At 35.1% G+C, this 19,079-nt stretch overlaps 1 protein-coding gene across 5 annotated transcripts in view; it reads left to right on the top strand.

Annotated features, from left to right (window-relative positions):
* ERBB4 (erb-b2 receptor tyrosine kinase 4) overlaps positions 1-18,039 on the top strand; it is a 1,157,734-nt gene extending 1,139,695 nt beyond the window's left edge. For 3 of the 5 annotated variants that reach the window (XM_032354684.1, XM_032354680.1, XM_032354681.1), the window contains 3 exons: positions 5,838-5,885; positions 6,646-6,943; positions 9,768-18,039. In XM_032354684.1, the coding sequence (XP_032210575.1) occupies positions 5,838-5,885; positions 6,646-6,943; positions 9,768-10,213 (792 nt within the window). In that variant the 3' untranslated portion in view covers positions 10,214-18,039. The remainder of the gene's footprint in view (positions 1-5,837; positions 5,886-6,645; positions 6,944-9,767) is intronic. The other 2 variants (XM_032354682.1, XM_032354683.1) reach the window with 1 other exon arrangement.
* The last annotated feature ends 1,040 nt before the right edge of the window (positions 18,040-19,079 follow it).

The raw sequence follows: 19,079 nt of genomic DNA, 5'->3' as shown, positions 1-19,079 counted from the left end.
CTAAAGTCAAAATCTACATGTGGCATGCATGAGAAAGGGTAACAGAGTCAGATAGCCTCTAACGGCTGTGTGTACACGGAGCAACTTCCCTGGTCCTCCTTTTTCTCATCTGTAAAATGCAAGTCATGATTTTTAGTGATGATATGTACCTTGAAAGGTTATAAGAATAAATAAAACCTAAGATAGTCTTTGACATATGGTAGGTACAGGACACATGTGAGTCTTGCTTCCTGTTTCTCAATTTGCCTAAGAGCCGTCATATAGACGGTTATATATACTAGCCATCATATAGATGGCTAATAGACATATAATGTCTATTCTGTGAAACAGAATTATAATACATTTCTGTGAAACAGAATAGACATTGTAATTAATTGGACTTCAAGAACTGAGTTAGGAAAGTAGAGTTATTAGTGTTTATAAAAAGCATCCTCTACAATTTGTAAATTTTGGATTGACTCCCATTCGTATTTACTGATACCATTCATAGCTTCCCTTCATTAGACATTCTTTTTTAGTAATAGAGTAGAGGAGACATATGAGAGAGGTAAGATGTTCTAGGGTTAATGAAAAAGGAACAAACAAAGGATGAGAACCCAAGTTAGTATTCCTTCAACTGAATCACAGGCCTATTATTAACAATTTGTTGATGTATTTAAAATACTATTATATAATTTTGTGTATTTTTATTTATTGTTATATCCTTATTTATTTATTTTGTGTATGATCGAGTAAAAACTTAAAGTTTCTTTATTTTTCTATTTATTAATTGTTTTTCAGTGTGATTCTTTTTTGCTGCTGCTTCTTCTCTAAAGAGTCTGAATCATCCTATATTTAATTTTGCTTTATGTTTGATTTTTAAATTTGGAATGTAGTTTTATATTTCTCCTTGTGTTCCCGATTGCTTTTTTTCTTGATTATCAAAGAAACATATGCCTTTTTTTTTACAATATCTATGACAATATCCATATTTTTGTTGAGGTATAATTGACATACAATACATATTATTTTTAGGTATACAGTATAAAGATTCAACATTTGTATACATTGCAAAATGATCACCACAATAAGTGTAGTTACCCTCTGCACTTACAAAGTTAAGACAATGTGATCGACTCTATTCTCCATGCTGTACATTATATCCCCGTGACTTTATTTTATAACTGGAAGTTTGTACTTCTTGACCCAAAAAGCAGCATTCCACATAATCAAACTAAGTAGGTGGATGAGTACATTAATAAAAATAACCACATACATAAATAGACAAAAGGTGTTTTGTGGAATTTGTATATACATATGTTTATGTGTGTGTGTGTGTGTGTGCGTATGAATGTATTAGCCAGCTGCCTACCTAGATTCAGTAGGGTTTCTCCCATTCTTGCTGATTTTTTCATACATGGACACACTTTGCTTTCTTTTGCCTGCTTTATGAAAAATGAAGTTTCTAAATCTAGGTGCCTCAAGCATTGATATGTTGAACTCGATTGTGAAAAAATACATAAGTTATAACCAGGCACCAGGACTTGGACGTAATGCCAAAAACATTTTATCTGTCTGCTACCTGACCTGTAACAATGTGAAAAGGCCCATCGCAGTGTTAAGAATACATGCCAGGGAAGATAAAATGTTGAGAACCCTTAATAGTGACATGTGTTTAGGTAATAAATGAGTGCTGATGGATTAGTAACATCTTACAGAAATACGTTCTGTTTTAGTTAAAAGGATTTAGAGTGTTTCTTGACCCTAGAAACTTTAATCCTATAGTTAATATTGATAGGAACAATTATCTAAAGATAAAAAATAAAACCCTCTCTCGTTAAGTGCATGTTTAATTTAGATAGAGGTTAGGCATTAAGTATGTATTTTTGTTTCCTAAGAACATGGATTTGTATGATATTTAAAAAAAATATTAAAAGACAAAACCCATCTGGTTAACAATTTAAAATTCCCCAGGAGCAATATTAAACAATATAATGCTCTAATTAAAACAATAAATATGAGAAATACAGCGCCTGTAATAAGACAGTTTCAAATTTTTATCATTCAAACTGAAATGCAAATTTCAGAACATGATGTATGCAAAGTGCATTTAACACCACATTTGATACTTTGGCTGATATTGGCCTTCTCTATAACCTCTGGCGTCTGAGTCCAAGTTAATCATACAATGTCCGGGTGATAGGGCCACAAAATTAAACTTGACTCTCTCCATCACCCTTACAAATCCCCCCCACCAGAAACAAACTCCCTACACCTGCCAGTTGATAGCCCACCTCTTTCTAGCTCTGTGGTGCTGACAGTAAATCCCCTTACCAGCTAATTGAACAGATGCACTCTGTACTTCCTGAAGATCCACAAAGCTGGGCTTTGATGGACAGCAGAAAATGGCACGATGAAAAAAAACAAAAGCCTTTTAACTGAGAGCACTGCTTTGTTCTGCTCAGAACTTTAAGGTCACTCCAGCGTGTTCTGACTGTGGGGATCTTAATTTTTACTCAACCAATTTACTTGCAGCTGTCATTCTTTCCCATATTAAAAGTTCAGCTCTTCCAGTGTAGGGAATTGGAAGGGAGTGGGGCGGGGAATGAGAAGAGCTTGTTACAAACTAAAAACAGCAAAAACAAGTAAAATCTGGCTTGGCTCTTAAGTACAAAAAGTTATTTTCAAAGCCTATAAATTATGACATAGTGATTAACATGTAATTTAAATATATTTAAACAACAATTATATCACATTTCCAGCCCGGCTAATTGGCCTCACAGATGTTCCCTTGTAGCTGCATTGCCCTTCCAGGGGGAAAATGAATGAGGTGCTTTTTATCATGGAAAACAGAAAAAAAAAAAAAAAGCAAATAAAAAAAATGGAAACAGAAAAATAAAAAAAAGCCAGTAACCCTAAAAACAATGAATGCTAAAGGGATTTTGCTTAGCATCCCCCCCCCCATTTTAATGTAGAAAACTAGAAAGAGCATGAAGACACTCCTGTTACTGTGATGGTATCTGGCAGCGTGTCCAGATCCAGATTTGGCAGGAGGCTGATGGAAAGACTTGTCAAAGCAGGGACAGCGCCTGAATTCTAATACAGCATGGCCTCTTTTCAAGAGGTCGTTATTTTTTTTTATTTTTTTTTAAAGATTTTGTTTATTCATTCATGAGAGTCAGAGAGAGGGAGAGAGAGAGAGAGAGAGGCAGAGGGAGAAGCCGACTCCCCACTGAGCAGAGAGCCCGATGTAGGACTCGATCCCAGGACCCGGGGATCATGACCTGAGCTGAAGGCAGATGCCCAAACATCTGAGCCACCCAGGTGCCCCAAGAGGTCCAGCTATTTTTAACACAACCTTTTTACAATCGAAGGCAGTCTAGCCATGAATATATATAACAAAGCATTTCCTGATAAAGTATAATTTACGGGTTTTTCCTTTCATCACTTATCCCTCAAGTTTTATAAAAATCAAACTGGATAGCCATAGCCGTTGGTGCTGTTTCCTGAGCTGTGATTCTAGTCCAACGCGACCCAGTACGGGAACTATTGTAATGTAAGAGGTGAAAGGAACGGCAGTAATTACTCATATTTTGGAATAACTGTCTTCTAATATGCAATCGTAGAATTCAAATAAATTCACCGCAGCTTCGTCTTACTCTTGCCTTTCTTCTGATAATCTCAAGTACTATTTGATCGTTCAGTATAAATTGCAAAAGGCCAGAGGTTCTATCTCTGTCTCTCCTAGTGTCTCATGGTATCTCCAGCATCTACCATAGTTCCTGTGCTTTCACGGTAGAGGTTTAATAAATATTTGTCAAATGCTTGCTCAATAATTGGGTTTTAATGATAGGGTAAAGGCCAAGGTTTATAATATGATAAAGTTCCTCCAGGCACTAGTCGTATTTCCCATACCATCTCTCTATTTTCCATATCACTGGATTATATGGCAAATTTCCCCTCAAATTTTATGAAAAAGTGTATTTAATTTTATATCTTTCTAAAAGATAACAAAATATATCTATACTGAAAATGATGTGGAAAACAGGGAAGCATTTTTTTTTAATTTTTAAAAAAATTTTTTAAAAGATTTTATTTATTTATTTGAGAGAGAGAGAGAGAGCATGAGCAGAGGGAGAGGCAGAGAGAGAGAAGCTGACAGGGAGCCCAGGGCAGGGTTCGACCCCAGGACCTTGAGATCATGACCTGTGAAGGCAGATGCGTAACAGACTGAGCCACCCAGGTGCCCTAGGAAGCATTTTTAAATGCCTCTTGATAAGTAGCTTTGGCATTTTGGTTGCTTGACTTTAAAAATCTGATTTAGCAGATGTGAATGCTTAAATTTTTATCTATCCTCTATGTTTTTATAGTAGTACACAGCTTACCAAGTTCATTTATATACACCTTCTTACTTTGTCTTCATTAAGATACAAAGAGTGAGAGGCCAAGGATAAAAATGAGATCTGACGTGTTTCACGACTGACCACATCACTTGTAACTGGAACTGGGGCTAGAGATCTGACAAATCATAAAACAATGTGTCTCCTGGACAATACTACCTCCTATGCTTAGCATATTAAATATGTCTCTAAATATATCTTCAAGACGTTCTTAGTTATTAGAGAAGGAAAGGGATCAATAGTTTCTATCCCATCATGTAAATGACTGAAGTTTTGAAGAGAGTTAAAATGTAAACTTAATGTAAGATTTCAGACCTTGGTCCTTGATTAGTCCAGGGGACTACATTAATTATAAGAAATTGTGTTATCTGGTTGCTATTAATTTACATTAAACAGTTAATCTCCATGGAACCATATTTTTCTTGGAGTTTGTTTTATGAATATCTAAAGTGAAAAACACTGGCCTGGAATAATACTTAGCCGAGTTTCATACAGGTATGCAGAGAATGCAAACTTCCTAAAAGCAACGATTTTTATCTGCATTATTCATTATCTCTGTTGTCCAGAAAAGTGCCTGGCACATAGATAGTAGATTCTCAAGAAATGTATGTAAAATATGTATATTATTAAGAAATGATGTTGATATTCACATAACCTCTCTACTTACCCTAAGGAATATTATCCTTAATATTTATCATATTTTTATATCTACTTTTATTTAGCCCATAGGATGAAGTATTAAGTTATAGAATACAGATGCCCTTTTTTTAAAACTGAAATCTAATTTTAACTTATTCTAAATACATGAAAGTAATGTATGCAAAGCATAGTTCCAGGAAGATAATTAATTTTCCAAGATTTTCTTGTTTCTTAACTTACAAAAAATCAGACTGAGGAGAAAATAGTATGTATTTTTTTTAAAAGGAAAGGCTAAAAAATTGACCCTTTGCTGCAATAGTGAAAATAAATGTAACTTGGTAATAAAAATTATTCAAGGAAAATTGAAACCCACTTCCATCTCCTTGTGGATAAGTTTCTTTTTATAAGAGAATCAGTGCCGTGGTATATGGCCATTTTAGCCATACAACATGTAAGGAAGGAAATGGTTCTTTATTTAAAACTGTAGTTAATTATTTACCATTTTTGTCTTTCTTCTAGGGTTAATCAGAAAAATATTATCAACTTAATTTCTAATCTATTTAAAATTTTACTTTATTTCTATATTATTTTTCTTTTCAGGTATTGAATTAAAATATTTAATATTCTCAAAACATAAAAATTAACTCATTTGTAGCCAGAGTGCATAAAATTTTACCATTTAGCAAACTTCACTGTTGTGCATGTTTTCCCCTTTGGTTCATACAATTCATGTGGCTTTTCTTTTCTTTTTTCTTTTTTTTTCTTTTCATTCATATTACCTCTTATTATATCCATCATTCCATTTTTCTTTCCTATTAGAGTGAAATTGGACACAGCCCTCCTCCTGCCTACACCCCCATGTCAGGAGTAAGTATTTCATGATCAACCTTCATCTTTTAGTATTTTTGGTCTTTGCTTATCATGTTTCTTCTCTCTTGTCTCCCCATAGTTTCCTCATTTTGCTTTTGCCAACAGTGAGTTAAGAATTTGCTATAGATGGTAGAGCTGGCTTTGTGGATATGTTTTATCTCTGTAGATAATCCAAAACTGAGAGGCCAAGCATCAAAAGTAGCTTTCAATTTTTTCTTGAAGGGTTTACCTGGACTCAGAAATTATGCTTCTAGTTGAGGAAGTTATCATTATTTCCATGATTATAGGTTGTGTGCTAAAAAGTCAGAGTCTCTGTAATGATTCCCCTATTTGGGTACTTGGGGACTCAAAGTCATAGCAACCGCAGAAGAGAAGGCAGGAAGAAAATATCACCATCCAAATCTCTGTTCTTAATGTCAACTGTCTACAGTTAATAATGCTTTCATTTGTCATGAAATTTGAATTATATATCAAAAATAGGTGACTGTGGAAAATAACATGAAATAGTTTATATGAGATCATGTGCTAGGTGGTCAGTGACATTTAAATATGTATTTCCCAATTCTTTCCCCAGGTTTACTTTTAAAGAAAAACTGGAATTTTAGGTGGTTGTAACTCAAACTTGTTAGCTATTCAGAGGAAACAATTAAGAAACTCTGGCTTTTGTCTGAAAGACAAGTTTTACTATCCTTTTGGCTATTTCTTTTTTACAGTTGTTTCTAATAACTTCTGTCTAAATGTGTCTCTCTATTGACAGAACCAGTTTGTATACCGAGATGGGGGGTTTGCTGCCGAGCAAGGAGTGCCTGTGCCCTACAGAGCCACAACCAGCACGATCCCAGAAGCACCACTTGCTCAGGGGGCTACAGCTGAGATTTTTGATGACTCCTGTTGTAACGGCACCCTACGCAAGCCAGCGGCACCCCATGTCCAGGAGGATAGCAGCACCCAGAGGTACAGCGCTGACCCCACAGTGTTTGCCCCGGAACGGAGCCCACGAGGAGAGCTGGATGAAGAGGGTTACATGACCCCTATGCGAGATAAACCTAAACAAGGTACAAACAAAATGTGCAGAAATGATTGTCATTCTGCATTTCACTTCCATCAAAATGAGCAATATAATATAGAAGGGAAATTGCCAAACCACTGGACATCGTAACATTTGTGACCCAGAAAAGACCTGGGCTGTTGCTCTTTGTAGCATTGTGTCCAAATGTACAACATTTACACCATCTGAATCTCAGGTACCACCTGATTAGGAATATGATTTTTAACAAGATCCCTATGTAACTCTTATGTGAAATCAAGCCTGAGAAGCACTGATCTAAACTTACCTTCATAGGAATATCTCTATTGAATATTTGAGTGAGGTAGCACATCGCAAGATTTTAGAGCCATGGCTTTATTGAACTTACTGTTGAGTTCATAAAGACTGGTATTTTGATGGTACCAATAAAAGATTTGGTCAGTTCTATACAATCTTGCATCATTTGGGTGATGTTGGTCATTATAAGAGATTATGATTCCTTATATGATATGTTTCCAAAATTAAAGTTCTGACACTACGTTTACTTATAGGCATACCATCATGTCTTGAAAATAATTCAGTTTGTGGTTCTACAAAACTCAGCGATGACTGTACAAATTTACTAGCAGAAATATTAGACATACAAATCAAATGGCTTTTTCAACTTTGAAAAATCCACTTTCCTTCCATGATAACAGCATCACATGAAGGAGAAGATGGATAATTGTTATTAAAAATTAATGATTGTGTCTCAGAGTCTTCAAAGTCAAGTAAACTTTAAGACTCCATATGAGGGCCCATTATGCTTTTGAATATATGATTATGTTTAATTTTATAAAATGCAATTAAGGGATCCCTAAGTACACATTATAAATAACTTATTAAAGAATATCTATGTAGAGGCATAAATAGGTATTACAATACTGAAGAATTAGATGCTTTGGAAGAATTGGATTGCAGACCACTACTGACACAAATGTAAGTTTTGAGAAGGTTTGGCAGATCACCCTAAAAGTACAATACTCTCTGGGAAGAGTTTCACCTCAACCATAGAGTTGTTTCTCCAAGTAGATAGATAAGTAGATTGGATTGATCAAAGGTACTATGAACCTTCTAGGAGAAAACACAAAACTTCTAAGTGAGTCTAAAGACTCACTCTAGAGCATCCCTTGATTTTGTCCCTGAGTATAAGCTTCTATAGAAGATTATTGTACACCAGCCTACTTCTCAGAGAGCAGAGAATGTTAGTACAGACATTCTTACACTTTCAGTTAATAGGTTTCAGAAAACTGGTAAGGAAAATCAAATTCTGCTTCCCTTAGAAGTTGTTGTTTTTTGGGGTGTTTTTCCACACATTTTTCTTAAAATGACCATTGCTTTGAAAACCTTTCAAATTCCAACATGCTATGAAGTGAAAAGTACTCCCTCCTCCTTTAGGGACAATAATGAAAATAGTACAGTAGAACAAGAAGGCTGCTCAAGGGATTTTCGATCTGAATTCTAGTTCAGTACTAGTTGTATCCTTCATACATCATTTAATCTACGTTTTCTGTTTATAAAGCTGAAAAAAATATGGCTTCCACTTCCTTCCCTACAGGGTTGTTGTGAGCATGACTTAAGTTCCTGTCATTCCAATATATGATGGTGGGATAGTCGTTACTATCTTTTAACTTGCCCATTATGCTAAATACTGAAGTATATCAAGCAGGCCGATATCCAGGGGCAAATCACCCTGACTTGATGAGATTATTTTTCTCTACTTGTCAAGCTAAGTATAGGGGATAGAAAAGAAAGTTTGTTTCAGAATGGTGGCATCTCAATGAACAGTTGTGCTCTTTCCCTGCCCCAACACCAAAATAGGAATAGCTAAAGTATCATATCTGTGTCTACATTAAAAGAGAGGGCAAGACGGTCTACTGTATATGGGAATATAGGCCTATATATACTCTATACATAGAGGTAGAATTAAATTTAAGAAGAGCAGCATTGATTAACACCTTTTTAAAAAATTCCAGGTCAATATTCTGTAGTAATTTATTAGATCGAATCATGCAAAACAGCCTCTACTATGAATGGTTTCAACCTACAAAACAATTACTTCATATGATCAAACTAACAGCTTGTTAGTTTGTGATTATGGTTAGCTAGTGGAAGTGAATGTTCTAATTACACTTTATTCTTAGGCATATGTATTGTCACGCAAGTCAATTTAGCAGCATGTTAGATATCAATCAGGTTTTATTAGTTGAGTCTTTTCTTTAGATATTTCCTTTCCTATGTGTAAAGCTTTCTGGGGAACATCTGTAATCAAATCCATTTTACCTATATGGACATTATAGCAAAACACACAGACTGAAAAATGTCGTTCCTTCACTTCATCCATTCATCTTGGCATGGACTTAAGCTATAGACATTTTTATTTTCCAGTACCCTTTTTAGGAATTCTAATTTCTCCACATTTCAAAGCTCTTTAACCTGGATAGATTGTCCTATTTTTCAACAACAACAAAAAATACTGACTTTTAGAAAATGGAAGCATTTAAACAAATAGCCTCTTATGTAGGAGAAACAAATGCAATTAGAAGGAAAGAGGAACAATCTAGAAGACAGGAAGTCTGCTTCCCGACTCTTTAGTCATTAAGAGTTTTGGCCCACCTACTCTTTCTTACTCTTTTGTCATATGACAAAAGTAATCAATGAAGTAATCAACAAAATGTTTTTTGTGAAAACTCATGAAAACAAATCCATGGCTTAATTGGTCTGGAAAAAGAAGATAACCATCCTGTACAACCTTGGTCTGATTAACACATTCTAGAAAGTAGATATTGACTAATATTTGTGTATTCCCCCAGAATACCTGAACCCTGTGGAGGAGAACCCTTTTGTTTCTCGGAGGAAAAACGGAGACCTTCAAGCTTTGGATAATCCTGAATATCACAACGCTTCCAATGGTCCACCCAAGGCAGAGGATGAGTATGTGAATGAGCCACTGTACCTCAACACCTTTGCCAACGCATTGGGGAATGCCGAGTACCTGAAGAACAATGTACTGTCTGTGCCAGAGAAGGCCAAGAAAGCATTCGACAACCCTGACTACTGGAACCACAGCCTGCCACCTCGCAGCACCCTTCAACACCCAGACTACCTGCAGGAGTACAGCACAAAATATTTTTATAAACAAAATGGACGGATCCGGCCTATTGTGGCAGAGAATCCTGAATACCTCTCTGAGTTCTCGCTGAAGCCCGGCACTGTGCTGCCTCCTCCACCCTACAGACACCGAAATACTGTGGTGTAAGCTCAACAGTGGCTTTAACATAGAGACACACCCGCTCCAATTTCCCTGCCGCCTCTCTTTCTCTTACGGTCTTCCTTCTATTCCCAAGGCCAGTAGTTTTGACACTTCCCAGTGGAAGATATAGAGATGCAATGATAGTCATGTGCTTATCTAACTTGAACATTAGATGGAAGAACTGAAAGAGAAAGATAGGAGGAACCACACTGTTTCTTCATTTCTCTGCATGGGTTGGTCAGGAGATTGAAACAGCTAGAGAAGGACCAGCAAATAATAAGGCAATACTGCCTGCTGTCAAGCTAGTTCTCAATGTTTTCTCTTTTCTTTCTTTCTTTCTTTCTTTTTCTTTTTCTTTTTTTCTTTCTTTTTTTTTTTTTTTAAAGCAGATGACTGAAAGACCCATGCTATCTGTTCCTACCTGTAGGAACTGATCTGTATATTTTCAGTACCCTTGGAAATCGTAATAAATTTTCCATTAGAACAAAAGGATAACCTTTTCTATAACATATGATAGTAACTGAGATAGAAAATCCAGGTTCTTTTCCCAACGGTTTCTATCCTGATAAGCAAGAACGGACAACTCAGCTTTCATAATTTCTTAACTTTCTCAAAGTTATAATAAGTAATTATGTTTGGAGGGATATTTTTGGTCTTTTTGTTTCATTTTGTTTTGCTTTGGTCTGTCCCTTTATATTACTTTTACCCCCATATATTTTGACTTTAATTTCTGATTGGAAATATTTTTACATCAGAGCTTCTTATGTATTGCTATAAATTGACAGAACTGTAAAAAAAAATTTTAATATGGTGCAGTGACCATTATTTTAAATATATAGCCTTCAAATTTAGAAGGGGAGGCCAAGACACTAGTCAAGTGTAACATCAAATCTAACTGTTGTGCTTTACACTATTGAATATGTATCCCCACTTCCTTTACATTCTTCAACATTTTCTTCTCCATAAATGACAGTAACAAAGGCAGTTGATAATGTAAAAAGTAAAAGGGAAACTAAGAGACAGTTCTGTGTGGTTCATGAAAACTACTGACACTTTCAGGGGTGGTCCAATGGGGAATCCATTGAACTGGAAGAGACACTGGATTGGGTATGTCTAACTGGCAGATACTCAGAAATGTAGTTTGCACTTAAGCTATAATTTTATTTGTTCTCTTTCTGAACTCCATTTTGGATTTTGAATGAAGCAATATGGAAGCAACCAGCAAAATAATTAATTTAAGTACATTTTTTTAAAAAGAGCTAAGATAAAGAAAGACTGTGGAAATGCCAAACCAAGCAAATTAGGACTTTGGAACAGTATCCAGAGATTATGGTGAGAGGGCCAGCACATTATCTACAAATGATATCACATTTGCTACACAAGGAAAGTTATCCAGTTTGTATACTCCACGTGAAGGAATGTAAGTAAAGATTGGCTTGATTCCATGGAATTTCTAGTATGAGACTCTATTTATATTAAGTAGAAGGTAACTCTTTGCACATAAATTGGTATAATAAAAAATACACAAACATTCACAGTTTATAGGTAGGTTCTTGGGTCAAAGGTTGTAAATAAACATGAAAAAATTCTCATGTAATTATTTTAATATCCAACATACTAATCTTTTGATACTTTGTATAATAATACTTTCTTCAAATATATCATCCTAATTCTAGAACCATCTTTTTATGTATAATTTTTAAAGAATACCTACTAAGATGAGCAATGGGAACAAATGTTAGGAATGAGTCTCCTGGAACAAGAAAATCAGGTAGTCTCTCTTTTCTAAGAAAATCTGCTTGGACAGTCATATGAATTAATTTTTTTTTAATGTTAAAATTTTGGCATCAAATTCAAGTCTACTGCCAAAAAAAAAAAAAAAAAAACCATCAATGAGACTAAAAATCTTTGTTGGTAAAGCAGAGAGTTTACAGAGAGGGAAAAAAATGCAAAGAGCTCTAGGTTTCTTCCTGTTTTGAAAAAATAAGTCAATCCATCCATTCAACTCCCTTATTTTTTCAACTGATAATTATTTATAGTCTACTAAAAGCACTGTGTAAGTGGGAAATATCAACATAAATGCAATATTATCCCTAACTTAATGATTTGAAGTCAATTTATTTAGAATAACATTTGAATTTCCCCCATAAATTCAAGGAATAAGATTTTATGGACTACTTTGTGAGCAGTCATCATAAAATCCATTGTTTGTTAGAAAATCTAGTGTGAACTCATTTGGAACACAAATTAAACAACCTACAATTTACCAGAGTTAACAAATAAGATAGTTTCATCCAAACAGGAATTGGTGGAAGGATATTGCCTCACTGGCTAATTGACCTATCTGGATTCTACTTTGACCATTAAGTCAACAGTAGGTGTTGTTCTCTGGCAAAGAACATTGGAGGCATCAGGACTGGTTTCTTACTAAGTTATGAGAAAAAAGGTAAGCTAAAAGAGTGAAGTGGAGAAAGGGAGAGGTTTGTAAGACCCCTTCTAATGAGGTTCAACATGAACTTTTCTGAGTTGAAGACACAGAATGACTTAGGGGCTACAGCCCAACAGCTTCAAATTCTCCCACCCATTCAGAAGAGTCTCCAGAGAAAGGGGACCTCACATAATTTCTTGTAAGAATTTGGATATAAGCCTCCCTTTCCAAATAAATCTGTACCAACTTACCACTGACCGCACCTTTTTTGGATACTAGAACTTTTTTTTTTTCCTTCTGATTTACAATAGTCATGGTTTCTTCTGGCATATGGAAAACAGAATCACTTATTTTGAGAAGGAAAGAAAAATAATTTTCTTACTGTTAAGGTAATAGAATGTATTCAGTGAATGTAGTTTCCTTCATTCTAAGAACACAAAACCCTTATATATCAGGTAATCTACCACTAACAACTAGAGATAGATGCAAGTGTAATCCGAAAAGACCCAAAATGCTTCACAAAAACCACTTTATTGTTCCTTTTGAATGATTTCTATAGTACATTTTTTTATTTTAGTTGTTTTTGTCCCCCTGGAAAAATATATTTCGATGTGTATGAAAGGAAGAAAAGAATTGTTTTACCTGTTCCAAAAAATAACTTACTCAACCCAGCAAAGTGAAATTTTAAAATGCCATTTGAAGCCTGCAAAGTGCATCAGAATATCAAATCTCAGAGGCCAGTTGTAGCAATTCGAACATGCAGAACCAATTAAGTAAATCTGAGGAAAATTAGCAGTGAAGTTACACAGACTATATTTTTTAAGTCACCAAATAGCCGATCTTGGGGAATCCCATCTACAGATAAGGAAACACTGTATAACTAAATGGATGTTTGAAGAGCCATTCTTTGGTTCTTACATGAGAAAAGATGTTCTCTAAATCAGAGTAGACCCAGAACCACAAAGCATCCTGCACCATAAAGAGGTGCTTGGACTTCTGAGTAACATTTGGTTTTCCAAACTTTTGTGTCATAGGTTAGTGTGAGAGTTCTTTCTCAAGTAATATTCTTGAAATTGAATTAAAAACAGTGCAAACTCATATTTTATTAAAATATTCAAACTAAAAACATGAGCTTCTCTTTTAGTAGATCAGAAAGAATGATTATCTGTATATTGAGAAACAGAAGAGAAGAGAAGTGCTCTAAATGTCATGAGGTGTGTGTTAATACCTTCTAAAAGTGGGACATGACATGAAGATCGTGCATATTCCCAAAGCCGAGGACAAATCAGTAGAAGGTCTGTGAGGTTCTGCTGCTAGATGAAGTCCAAAGGGCTATCAAATGCTTTTTGAAGTGTCAAAGTGAAAGGAAAAATAAACTTGTTTCAGCCTGACAGGGAAGGATGTAAATAAAGCTAACTAATCTTTATTTCAAAACCTGAATTATTCATCCACCTATAAATGTTGATTATTTAACTAGTATGTAGTTCACAAGGTAATAGAAAAGATGATCATGAGAGCATGTATATAGCTGGGCAAAACCATGATAATGCTGTACGATGTAGATTTAGTTAGTTATCAGATATTAAATGATTTTAATATTATTAAATAAATCGAACTAGAAAATTAACCACAAACTACTATGTAACAAAATAAAATGCAGGTTATGAACACGTAGGATGGATTTTGCATAGTAAAAAATAAGTTTGCCATTTAAAATTGTTATTTGTTAGGTTTAGCAGAAAGTAGGCATATAAAGAGCTGGTTCCACTTGTGAAAATTTGTTTTAAAGCATTGCAATTAATTTTTTTCTCATTCTCTCATTCTTTTGCCATCTTTAATTGCATTAACTATGAAGAGAATGTTTTTTAAAATTTGATTTGCAAACACCACCTTGCAGAGTTTAACAGACAAATATGTTATATGACTTTAAGTAAGAGGTCTTCAAAACGAAGTAAAGGAAATGTAAATGTTCTATTACCTTATGCAGAGAAAAAGACTGAGTGGTGCCCTTTATTTAGTAAACAAACAAAATGCATTTAATTTGTGAAATATCCCTTTTTTCCCGTGCTACCTTCCCATTTCCAAAAACAAAAAGAAGCAATTAGTTAACAATATTCTGATAAATAGTACAAGCATTTCAAACTGCTGTTATTTCCATTATTTTGGACTCTAGTTATTAGACTGATGGTTTTTAATATTGCAAATGAGGAGTCCAGGTGTATAAACTTCTAGTCATTAGAAAGCCAGATATACTAACTTCTGTATATGCCAAAGGCAAGAAAATTCTGCTGTGCCTCTTTTTGTGTATATGGACTTTGAAGGGGGCAGCCTTGTACCCATGTAGACACATGAAGGCAGACTCGTGTCTCCTGATTTCCATTTGCATAAGAATGAATGACATTATACAGATGTAGATTAGATGTGATTTTAAAATAAAAGTCCTCAGTGGAGACCTTGATTTTACTAATATTACAATGGGCCAGCTTTTATACTTCTGGGTAGAATGAATACAACTTTTCTAATCCCAGAGATGCCTTTGCAAGAATAGTTCTCTCCATACTTAACAGCATGAAGCTAATGTGGGCACCACGCTGGGTCAGGAACTCTTGAGTTTGTATGGACAAATGGCTTTTAACATCGTGGACTGCTTCATTCTTTTCATTAAAAGGAAAGTTTTTATAAAATAGTAGAAATCTCAGACACTGTTCAGGTGCCACTGTTTTTGTAGAGGTACAAAAATGTAGGCTGTGTCACTTTTGCAGACTCCTGCCTCACCTCTTTCCTGCCAGGTGATATGTTGGGCAGAAGAAAATGCTTCTCTTTCAGTTATGAGCTGAAAACACTCTAAGCCCAGCTTCCTGGGGGTTAGACCCATGCTTCTCTTGGAAATTACCCCTTGACGGTCAACTTTGTGAGTAAGTGATTATCTTATTAGGAGTTACAGAAAATTAATTTCTCTCGAGATTTAAAGAAAAATACCACCCTTGCTTCTTTCCCCATTGACACAATCACCTCTCTTCTCTTTACTGTCTACCATCCTCTTCAAAGTGGCCCTCTTGAGGCTGTACCTCTCTGAAGCCATAGTGGATCTCTGAGATCCCATACATTGCTTTGTGGAAACACTGACTTAGCCTCTGTCCTCAAATGCCTGACTTTTCTATAAATGATTCTAACAATGTGGACATTGTTAAAAATACTTCTCAAAGAAATTACTGCACAGAGTATTCTTTATGATATAAAAATTACGTTATTCCATAAAGATCGATTCTCTTACAATATCCTTCTCTGCAGGAATTTGAGTCGAGTCAGCCCTGTGATGAATCTTGAAACTCACATATGTGCACGTACCCGTGGTAGGACTTAGATTTAATCTTTTCATTAGAAACTTAGATATAATCAGAAGTTAGTTTTGCCAACAAATTAACTTATTTACTTTATATATTTATTTTATTCCTGATCGCAAATATTTCACAGCTGCTGTACTTTTTTTTCATAAATGAAGAGTCTTATTATCAGAAAGGTAAAGGCTATTCAGCTTTGAGACCCACCTGTAATTCTTTATTGGACCATTCATCTATCTGACAAATACACAATGAGGGCAGTTTCACTGCAACAAAAATCTATGTTATCTAGTAAGTTGCCACCTTTTCTCTATTTTTGATTTTTAAGGACATTTTTATTTCAATGCTCTAACAAATTTTACCCATATCGTCTGAAGTGGTTTTATTTGTACAAATATACAAATATAAGGAAACCAAGTTTCATACCTGTAGACAATAGTCTGACTTGTCCAAACCACTTTGCCTTTACTGCTATTTTTATCCCTAATGTGTAGATGTTTTCCCCCAGCCTGCAGCTCTTTGGAAATAAATCAAATCATACCTCCTACATATTGACATAACCTGGTTCTTGAGTATCATTTCCAGATTCTTCAGTTAATGGGGGTTGTACATTGTCCCTAATGTGAGAGTCATTTTCCTGTATATTTCTGGATCTCTCAGGGGCTGGGAGGGGGGGGAGTGAGGGGACTACACCATAGCACTCCAAGAACCCTTTTGGGCTTACTCCAGTAATCAAGTATGGAAGTTATTTTCTAAGTGTAGATATGTAAGCTGTTCTTTTAAAGTAAGGTACTTTGAAAAATGTAGCATAAATTGGTACTGCTGTTAAATGGGTCGATTATAAAACTGAGCAGCTGTGTGAGGGCAGCTAACTTTGAATGCACACCTCACTGGCTGGTGTGTCTACATCTCCCGTTGTGACCACCAGGGACTTGCATTGCTGCATGTCGGAACTGCATCATTACATGGTATGACTAGTTCATCTCTTTTTTAGGCACCATTATAGCAAGATCAAATGAAAATGAGAACTGTCTGTCAGACAATTCATAGCACAAAAAAACAAAGTCATGTTAAATCGTCTCTCAAACACTCATCTCATACGTGCATCCAAGTAGTTGACTAAGATCAGTTCAGGTGATAAAGGGAGACATTTTACCGAAAAGGCAGAGGCTTAAGGTGTTATATACATTTGTATTCATTTCCTTATGTTCTTAACTTGTAAAAAGAAAACAAGCCCTCTCTCTTGTGAAGTATCTTCAAAGGGCAGGGCTGCAAAAATACCTAGCTGGTAAGCCATCAATGTTTCATTTAAATCCCAGTGTTCAAAGTTAGCTGCCTTTTTGAAATAAACAAACAAAAAAATACTACTGTATGTTTGAAAATGTGAATAGTATTTTTATAGCTTGTTAAAGACATGGCTAGTTGCATTTGTAAATAAGGATAATGTTGCTTTGATTTTCTTTTGTGGACATCTTTATTTGGGACATAATGTCTTTAGGATTGATTTGTATATAAGTAATTGGCTTGTGATTGTTTCCTTTTGGTTGGAAGTTATCATTTTGACATTACTTGTGATTCTGTGTTCAGCACTATTGTGACGTGTTCAACCTCTGCACTCGCTTACACAATAGGATATGCCAATTGTGTGTGGTGTAATGTTATTTTGATTTTTTTCTATTTTATCTATGAAGGATTATGCACTTAACACATACTAACTTTTTTAATGTTAGGTCTATTTTTAGTATAATTTCCCTTATTCTTTCTTCTCTGCCAACCCTTCACCCCATTCTACTTTCCTTCCCCCAATTTCTGTTGTTATTTGAGAATGAGGGACAAACAGTATTTTAAATTTCTGTAATTAGGCTTTTCAGTTAGTTCTCAAGGATCCTCTCTTGGCTCTTGGGAAAGAATTGTACCTGTATAAGGCAATTATAGAATGCGACCTGCTTTGCCTCATTCCGTACTGATCATCCCAGCTGAACAATTTGAAAACTGTTCTGCCTTTTTGTTACATGAATCTGTCAGAAATATATTTTTAATTTAATATAAATGAAATTCAATAAAATATGAAACAAATGTTCTCTTCTGTGTCAGAAATTTGTCATACGAAAAACCAATTAGGAAAGAGGAAGATTTGTTCTAGATTTAATAATTTTAAGATGTGAACATGAGCTTATTTTTGTCCGCATTTATGAATGCCATTAATTATTCCTTGGAGCTCTTTGGTTGTTTGGAATGTGATATCTTCCATATGTTTTTACCATCTAACACATATGCCTATTGATGTGTACAGACTTACTCCTCCGTGCAGACTGCTTTATTAAGTTTTGTTTCTTTGAGAATTTTATATATATATGTGTGTGTGTGTGTGTGTGTGTATAAAATATTTGGTAGGTGATACCCAAGAGAAGTAATATTTTCTTACAAATTTTTTTCTTTCTGCCCTCTTGGCAATTTACACAAATGGTTCTGGCAAATCTTTTGTTAAAAAGAATATCAAATGTTAGTACCATGCTTAAAGAGCAGGAGAGGGAATGGGTCCATAAATAGTCAATGAACTGACTGCTGATTTTAGATGAGCCTGTAGAAATGTGTGAGAGTAATTTTAGAGACACTGATGATGTGAAAATGTTCCTCTCTCAAGTTTCTTATTCTAACTTCTACTTCAAATACTGTTTTTTACTCCTTCATGCCTCCCAAGTGTAAGAATTTTAAGATTCCAGTAACTTTTCGTTCAAGATTCTATTACCCTTTCAAGCTACTAGGGTTATTTGTTTACATATGATCTCAAATGAGTCAGTGGACAGAAAGTGTATTTTTCAACATAATAATTGGAGCAAGTTCTCTCAAATCTGTTCAGATATGGGTCTTTAAAGATCCTGTTGATTGCATCTCCTACTATTTGCATGGACATACACAAACATATTCTCTTCCTTAGATGTTTAGACCCATTTATTTGAGATCACTGTCATTTTGTTGTGCTCAGGGTGAGATATGTCAAGGCACCCTGCATTTTAAGCCATTGATAGACTGAAGAAGAGGGAGAAACAACTTAGGTTTCTAATGCTTTACGGTACAGCTGACATTTCCAGTGGTACCATAT

Source organism: Mustela erminea, chromosome 8 (assembly GCF_009829155.1).
Source record: "Mustela erminea isolate mMusErm1 chromosome 8, mMusErm1.Pri, whole genome shotgun sequence".
Classification (NCBI taxonomy): Eukaryota; Metazoa; Chordata; class Mammalia; order Carnivora; family Mustelidae; genus Mustela; species Mustela erminea.
Note: the sequence above shows the minus strand (reverse complement) of the source record. Positions and strands in the feature narration are given on the sequence as shown.